Source organism: Olea europaea, unplaced genomic scaffold (genome assembly GCF_002742605.1).
Source record: "Olea europaea var. sylvestris unplaced genomic scaffold, O_europaea_v1 scaffold1497, whole genome shotgun sequence".
Taxonomy (NCBI): Eukaryota; Viridiplantae; Streptophyta; class Magnoliopsida; order Lamiales; family Oleaceae; genus Olea; species Olea europaea.
In genome coordinates, this window is record NW_019232539.1 from 206,718 (window position 1) to 215,293 (window position 8,576).

At 35.0% G+C, this 8,576-nt stretch overlaps 2 protein-coding genes across 2 annotated transcripts; one reads left to right on the forward strand and one right to left on the reverse strand.

Moving 5' to 3' along the window:
- The first annotated feature begins 1,661 nt into the window (after positions 1-1,661).
- On the forward strand, positions 1,662-5,153 carry LOC111376369 (60S ribosomal protein L3). Its single transcript, XM_022999326.1, has 6 exons — positions 1,662-1,782; positions 2,001-2,101; positions 2,730-2,840; positions 3,136-3,440; positions 4,149-4,558; positions 4,727-5,153. The coding sequence occupies exons 2-6, from the start codon at positions 2,017-2,019 to the stop codon at positions 4,983-4,985; spliced, it is 1,170 nt and encodes a 389-aa protein (XP_022855094.1). The 5' UTR covers positions 1,662-1,782; positions 2,001-2,016; the 3' UTR covers positions 4,986-5,153.
- Positions 5,154-5,506: 353 nt separating this feature from the next.
- Positions 5,507-7,988, reverse strand: LOC111376370 (NDR1/HIN1-like protein 13). The gene is made up of 2 exons (XM_022999327.1): positions 7,252-7,988; positions 5,507-6,036 (listed from the first exon to the last, which is right to left on the reverse strand). Exons 1-2 carry the CDS (start codon positions 7,774-7,776, stop codon positions 5,950-5,952), a joined length of 612 nt encoding a protein of 203 aa, XP_022855095.1. The 5' UTR covers positions 7,777-7,988; the 3' UTR covers positions 5,507-5,949.
- Positions 7,989-8,576: the final 588 nt, after the last annotated feature.

Sequence of the window (8,576 nt, forward strand, 5' to 3'; positions counted from 1 at the left end):
GATGAAAAATGTGTGGTTAAAAAAAAATGAGTTTGTGTATAGTATTATTTTATTAAAGAACAAGTGGTTAAAATGAGATCAAATTACTACTCAATAATATATTTTGATAAAAAATGGGTCTCAAACAAGGGCTATATATGCAAACACAATATAAATAGCCACACCTTATCTATGCCTCGAGAATTAATAGTGGAACTCATTTACATTATTTATGACATTGTCAAACTTTGTATGTTACATACATTAGAGAGTCTATTATAAAATGTTTTTTTGTTGAAAAATTAGTTATAGGTGAAAATTTCAAAACGACACAAGTGTCATTACTGGGTATGAAAACTACACTCGTATTGTTTTGTGTATAATTACGAGTATAAGCAATCATGACATATTCATTCCCTAAAAAATAATAAGTGGAACTTATTTATATTGTAATATGTACATGACACGTACAAAAGTTGATAGATATGTTCATTAACTTAATCGACACATGTGAGTGTGATCAGTTATGCTTTCACCTTCTCAATAATATAAATGTTATATCATTTCAATCGTTCTCTGTGACTAGTCAATTTTTTTGTGTTATATACATTAGTAAGTCCATTATTTTATGTTATGTCAGTGAAAAATCTAACTACAGCAAATAACAACTGTAGTGTCATTTTACTTTATAGATAACGGTTTGAGCAGTGTTCTATATTTCAAATCCTAGTTGGAGTGCTTACATCCCATGCTTATAAATAACACAAAAGCACACTAAATACGAAAATAATACCAACTAAATATTATTTAATACTATATTTAATAATAAAAATACAACATAGATGTGATTTTTAAGAGATATTTCTTATTCTTCAAATGTAAATGTATTTTTTCAATATAAATGATATGCTAACCAAACCCTTGTTCAAATACTTAATTTTAGAGTAGCAAAAATGGTGATTGAAGAGAAGAAAATAGACGATTGTTATTTTGAGAACCCAAAATTGAAGAAGGTGAAAAGGGGAAGAAGATGTTATTTTATTTTATTTTTTTAAAAATAGGATTTTAAGGTGAATTTGGTAGAGAAGTGACGGCTGAAATGAGTAAAAATGGAGGATATTAAATTAACAACTAAATGAGAATTTTGTCATTTTATTAACTAAAATATTTTTTTAATTGTCTTTATTATTGGACAAAGACCATTTAACCAAATGCATTGTCTAGTTAGGCTAAATGGTAAAATTTCCCTTCTTGTATTATAAAGTCATTTTAGTTACTGTAATCTAATTGAATCCAAAACTTGGACAATTGTTTTTAAAAAAAATTCAATTTAGACTAAAAGTTCAAACCAACTCAATTCGATTTAAGAGTTAGTGTGGATTGGTTTGGGTTGAAATTCACCCAATCCAACTAATTTGATTTTAATTTTGGGTTGGAGTCGAAATCAACTCAGATCAAATTATGCCCAAGCTTAGAAATAAATTAAGGTTTGGGTGTAATGGGATGGAATAGACACGGCTCGGGGTGGATTTGGGTGTGGGTGTGTATATAAATATAATTTTATAATGTTATTATTAATATTTAAAAAATAATTATCATCTAATTTTTGAACAAAAATTGTAATTTCCACTTCAATAAAATCTGTGTATGGATCTAAACTTGGGCTCAGAACGGCTGTGGCCCTTTTATCTGTCTTCGGCCTACCATAGTGCTGCTATAAATTTTCACCAAAAGTAAAGGTTTAATTAAAGTAGGGTTTTTCAGTTCACATCTGCATCACCAAGACGCCGTTTCTCCTCGCAGGTCTCTCTCTATTTCTTTCTTACACATTGTTAGGATATAACATTGCATTTTCGATTCATTTACTCGACCATTTCTTTCAAAATTTAATCAACTGCATCGATCTTTATGCTTTTAGCATGTTAATAAGCAGAATTGGTTGTAACAATTATCCGTTTCTTATTGATCTGTACATTTATGGAAGAAGCGAAATTGATGTGTGTTTTCTTACATTGTTTCAGAGTGAAGGAAGGAAATATGTCTCACAGGAAGTTTGAGCACCCAAGGCATGGTTCACTCGGGTTTCTTCCGAGGAAGCGAGCTGCCCGACATAGAGGAAAGGGTAAGCATCTTTTTAAATTCAGAATAAATCAAATATTCTTGAAATTTTTGGATAAAATGGTTAAATTAATGCACGGAATGCATATGTTGATAAAGTTTTGATCTGCCGGGAAAATGATTTTCTTGTTCTTAAATTTTTTGGGTGTCGTTGGGAGGTGTGAGAATAATATTTTCCTAAAGTACGTAGACATAGATATAAAACGAACAGTGTCTAATCTGCCATCAAATTTTGACATCCACAGCGTTAATATAAAAGTTTAAAAAAAAAATAAAAATTATTATATTAATACTTCGGTGAAAATTATTTTCTCATTAGTTATGAACAGTCGAGTCTGGGAAATGAAAATGATAATATGGACTTTAACCATACTGACAACCGCTCTCTGAAGAGGTTTTTAACAATCTTTTGTCAAATCATGCTTATGCCTGGTTTTGGTCATTATAATGTGTCTATATTCTTAACAATCCAAGTGTGTGTGTGTGTGTGTGTGTGTGTATATATATATATATATATATATATATATATATATATATATATATTGCAATTCATTATGTGGTGGAATGGTAGCAAACCTATATATGTGCCATTTTGTTGGTCATAACATTGTTCTTTGTCTTGAATAATGCAGTGAAGGCATTCCCTAAGGATGATCCCACTAAGCCCTGTAGGCTAACTGCTTTTTTGGGTTACAAGGCCGGCATGACTCACATTGTCAGAGAAGTCGAGAAACCTGGATCAAGTAAAAATAAATTGTGATAATTTCTTGTTGAATGCCTGTGATTTATTTTCATCAAGTTGCCTGAATATTATAATTGTACAGACATATGCTGATTTATCGTTAAATTATTATTTGCATAAATGACTAAAAAAGATGCAGTAGAGTTCTCTACTAGCATGTTATGTTTTTTATGGACATAAATTTTATGCCCGTTCTCTATGAGCATGCTATGTTTTTTACGGACTTAAATTTTATACCCATGTTTTGTATCGCATAATATCTAATTAGAAATCTCATTTGGAACTTTTAACTGCAGAACTTCACAAGAAAGAGACTTGTGAAGCTGTAACCATAATTGAAACACCTCCAATGGTTATTGTTGGAGTGGTAGGCTATGTGAAGACACCTCGTGGTCTTCGCTGCCTTAACACTGTTTGGGCTCAGCACCTGAGCGAGGAGATAAAGAGGAGGTTTTACAAGAACTGGTGCAAGTCTAAGAAGAAGGCCTTCACGAAGTATTCAAAGAAACTGGAGACCGATGAGGGGAAAAAAGATATCCAATCGCAGCTAGAGAAGATGAAGAAATATGCATCTGTTATTCGTGTTTTGGCTCACACTCAGGTATCGACAGGTTAAATCTTCTTAAATTTCCTAGTTTTTTTAATCTTTAGAGTTCTAGTAGATGAGCAACATGCCAATTGGTCATATACTCGTGTGAAACGGGAATGTGCAAGTCTGGTCACCTTTGAAAGTGGTACAGTGGCAATAGAAGAAATACTTAATCATTCTGCTGGATGGCTAAATCACTCGTAAAATAGTGAATAATGGTGCAATAGGATACTATGGTGCCAAGTGTAGTCTAAAGAATTTGTTGTGGATAGAATCACAGTGGCATAAAGGAATACTATTTTTGCTGGTAACATACAAGGTCTAAAACTAATATTTGTATTTCAGATAGTTTACACTTTGATGCATTATCATTCACATGAAATACTTAATCATTCTGCTGGATGGCTAAATTGAAAAAGTGGGATAATGCATCACATTTCGGTGACTCTGCACTTGATTTTTATATATATTTTACTTAGCAATTCAGGAAACTGAATTGAGCCTTAACAGTGCACCCCATACCCACTGCTTCCAATCAAAACTGAGGGTGTATTCAGGCTAGATAGGTGACAGCCCTCTGCTATTTCCATCCTCAGCTTCCTTAGTTGAAGCTTGAACTTCCTCAGTTAAAAATGGCTACTGCTCCTAACTCCTTGAAGCCTGAGGCCATCTTTTTCACAATCACAAAGGCTAATCAAATTTTCACTGTTCACAATGCAGATAAGGAAGATGAAGGGGCTGAAACAGAAGAAGGCACATTTGATGGAGATACAGGTTAATGGTGGGACTATTGCACAGAAGGTTGACTTTGCATATGGTTTCTTTGAGAAGCAGGTCCCTGTGGATGCTGTTTTCCAGAAAGATGAGATGATTGATATTATTGGTGTGACAAAGGGTAAAGGTTATGAAGGTGTTGTAACCCGTTGGGGTGTCACCCGTCTTCCTCGCAAAACCCACAGGGGTCTCCGCAAGGTTGCTTGTATTGGGGCATGGCACCCTGCTCGAGTTTCCTTCACCGTTGCCAGGGCTGGTCAGAATGGATACCATCACCGGACTGAAATGAACAAAAAGATCTACAGGCTTGGCAAGACAGGGGATGAGACACATACTGCCAGTACTGAGTTTGACAGGTTCAAATATTCTCTCTGCACTTCAATCTCACAATTGAACTTTGTCATGGTTTTCAATATTCGCAACTCAACCAACTTAAAACTCTTAACTAATTAGTCCTTATTTATGAGCTCTGTACAATATGATCTACTGTATATCTCTTCTCACATGGAGTTCTCTGACTGCAGGACTGAGAAAGATGTTACGCCTATGGGTGGATTTCCTCACTATGGATTGGTTAAGGATGATTTTCTGATGATCAAGGGTTGCTGTGTTGGTCCTAAGAAAAGGGTTGTTACTCTTCGTCAGTCTCTCCTCAACCAGACCTCTCGCCTTGCCCTTGAAGAAATTAAGCTCAAGTTCATTGACACTTCCTCTAAGTTTGGACATGGACGCTTCCAGACAACAGAGGAGAAGCAGAAGTTTTATGGTCGTCTCAAGGCCTAGTTATTCTAGCATCAGAAGAATTTATGATAAACTTTGAATTATTCCAGTTTTGAATTTGAGTTGATTATGAAATATCTGAATTTCTTTTTCTGAACCTCAGCACTTGTGGTGCAAAACTTATCGATTGTAAGTTTTGAAAGTTTGCTGAATTTTGTCGCTAGTTCTTCACGGGTGGTGTGGCCTTGTTGGAATTTTTATTTCCGTTATCCAAAAACGTCTATTCTGACTTTCCGGTGAAGCGAGGTAACTTGCCCCAGGAGGCTTGCATATTCGGCGGAACTGCCGAGTTTGGGTAGGCGAGGCGAGCGGTTCAAACCTTTCATCACGACTCCCTAGGTTTACATTTGAAAAATTCTACTGAGAACTATTATTGCACATGCTATTACAATTAAACTTATACCCGGTCACTTCAAAAAAAGAAGTATTACAGAATAGTAATTTGGGACTGCACAATTCTGGCAAATCAGATGAAGAAACTATGACAAAAAGGAAAGAGTTTGGTTACAAATTAAGTGTCGACAAGATTTAAATCATTGATTTTCATTGATTTCAAAAACCATTTTTGAAATGGTTGACTTAAATGTTGTCAACACGTAATTTGTAAACCAAATTTGTCAACTAAGTTTGTACAAATAGCATGATTAGGAAGGCAATGGCATCAAATTCTCTCTTCTAACGTGGCAATGATAATAGTCAAAGGGAGTGGGAGTGGGTATACAACAATCACACACCAAAACTTATCTCCTTATAATAATAGTGTCTCAACTTTTCTACATTTCACACTTTAGAGGTTATGCTTTCCTAAGAATTCCGCCCAAACCAATGTGCGTCAGTGCTTGGCGGTGGCGGTGGCGGTGGAACTCTTAACTTGGTAAATTCTCCATCTCCCTCTCTACTTACAGAGAGACAGAGAGAGGAAAAGAGATTTAAGAAGAGTCGGAAATCGCATCAGACTGGACGGGGCTCATACGCTGAGGCCATCGAATCCGCACTGCTTGCTCGTTACAGCTTGCTTTCTAGGACTGATCACTATTGCACAATCCACCGATGCCTGTCACACATTTACAATTCGTGTCAGTCGACACTTGAAATCAACCATTGCCATCACATGGTACATATATGCAAAACTTAAATATTACAATTAATCATCGAAAGCACACATTATACAAATCCAAGATTTCAAGGATCAAAGACTGTAAATGGCAATCAACGACATCTGATCAGATGCATATTCCTACTTAACCTCTAACGTCAATACATATCGTGTTAAAGCCAATTATTGAACCTCCGGAAGATATAAAATAGATCAATAATTCTACTTGTACAAAGTTCCCTTACAATTTACAAAGTTGGTTGACAAAAGATGTGTTGACAAAATCCAGGTCGTTGATTTCAAATGATTTAAAAACCTGTTTTTGAAATGATTGGTGTGGATGTTATTTTCTCAACCTACTTTGTAAACCATGTTTGTAAGTGTAGCACAACTCAAAATGGATAAAGGGCTATCGCACGTCTAGAAAAAAATGGAATGACGTCTAGAGATTCTTAAAGTACTAATGTACAATATTGGCCTTAGTGAATGTCATATTCTCGTCGATTCCTAAAGGGCACAAAATAAAGAAATAATGTGCCTGTCACAGTCATTTGATCCCTGCTCAATTCCATTCGATTGCAACGTGAAACCAAAGCAAAGAAACAATTCATAAAAAAAATTTAAGCTAGCTCAACATTTTCCCTTTCCATTCCATCCTGTCTGAGAAATTTTACCATTCGACCATGTCCACATTTTCTCTCCTTGATACATATTATATCGACACATAAACGATATATGTAATATATATACCTTAATCATATGTGTGAAGTGTCCGGCCAAAAATAAAAGTATACTCTATTGCAAATAAAGATTATAAGGGGAGGCAAAACTTGACATATACAACAAAACTACTTGAGGGCTATGGGTGAATATGACATTCACTTCATTACTTAGGACAAACAACAACTTGCCTAGTTTTGTACAATTAAATAGCTGATTAAAATTCAAGGAAAAATCAACAATTAATTTAAATCAAAACAAATTTTATTTTTTTTAATTTTTTTTAATATCTAAAACCAAACAGGGATCTAATCTCAGAGTGGCATAAAAGAATTTTATTTAAGATTAATCATTTGTCTTTAATTCAGTCAACAAATTAGAGGAAAATGAATTTAATCAAGAAAATAGAGAGCAAAATTGTATAATTATTGAGCAAAGCTGAGTTCAGCTAACCTGCACACCAGGTGAAGTGAACCCAAGAATCCGGATCTTTGCACCGATATCACCTTCGACCCGCAACTCGACCCTGTCATTCAACGAGGCATCCCTTATCAAATTAGCAGCATCAGATTGAAGCAAGTTAACCCGATCGACGGCAATAGTAGTCTCGACCTGCCGGACGCTATGGGCAGGTTGATAAAACCCGGGAACGATGCCCCTACCCAGAGGGATACCGCGGTACATTACTGTGAACTTGGACTCACGGTACTTGATGCCTACCTTGTTGTCGTTGACGGCGGTGAAAAGCATGTGGATAGTGAGAGAGACGGCGGCGGAGGAGGGGGTGGTGGGGCTAACTCCCATGTACTGAACACTCACTTGCTGGAGATCGAACTGTGGTTTCTTCGGTTTCACAGCCAGTACAATTACAAGGATAATAGCAAGGATTAATAGAGCAAGAAACGAAAAGAGGAGAAAAAGGCAGCACACACATCCGCGCAAGGAGGCGGAGGCCCTGGTGGGGGCTCCGGTGGACATTTCTGTAGAGTTTACAGCTGGGTTTTCTTCCTCTCTCTCCTTAATCGCTTAGAATTTTGTTGTGTTGCTAGATAGAGTGGCAAAATATGATCCTAATTTAATTATAAATGAATAAAGAAAGAAAAATAGAATGAATGAAGACAAAATATATATGTAAAATCAATTTCCTCGCACATATCATTGCTATCACCACTACCAACAACAACCCGCACTCACTTGATAATTGGAAGAAGATCCAACAATGCAAAATAAAGTAGTTAGAAATAATTCCGTGGGACGACGTGAATTTTAACATTTTTGTGCTCGGAATATACTGGAGATCATATTCTTCATTTACAAACTAAGATATGACTTTTTAACCCATTAAATTTAATGTAGAGTCACCCTTTAGAGCATCAATAGTGTTACACTAGATGGACAACAGAATATTCTGACAAATGAGGAGGGTATGGAATTTATCGAAATAGTTATCGAGAATAAAGAGAGTAGAGAGTATAAAATACTCGAGAGCTACTTCAATTTTTAAAATTAGATTTGAAATTTTTCTTAGCTTTATAAAGCCAAAATATAAACAGCACAAAACATTACAACATGTAATTTATTAAAAAGAAAAAAAGGCACAAAATAACACAATTAAAAAAAATAAAGAATTTTAAACTTTAAATGAAATTAAACAATTGACCTCTTAATTCTATTTTTTTCTAGGTTTAATAGTTTAAAGTTAATCTTCTCATTTTTCTAGGTTTAATAGTTTAAAGTTAAAACAACAAATTACCTCTTAATTCTATTTTTTTCTCTAT

Coding starts and splice junctions, on each gene's coding strand:
- LOC111376369 (XM_022999326.1), top strand. CDS start 2,017: ATGTCTCACAGGAAGTTTGAGCACCCAAGGCATGGTTCACTCGGGTTT. Junction 2,102..2,729: donor TGCCCGACATAGAGGAAAGG/GTAAGCATCTTT, acceptor TGAATAATGCAG/TGAAGGCATTCCCTAAGGAT. Junction 4,559..4,726: donor GCCAGTACTGAGTTTGACAG/GTTCAAATATTC, acceptor CTCTGACTGCAG/GACTGAGAAAGATGTTACGC.
- LOC111376370 (XM_022999327.1), bottom strand. CDS start 7,776: ATGTCCACCGGAGCCCCCACCAGGGCCTCCGCCTCCTTGCGCGGATGT. Junction 6,037..7,251: donor TCACTTCACCTGGTGTGCAG/GTTAGCTGAACT, acceptor AATGTGTGACAG/GCATCGGTGGATTGTGCAAT.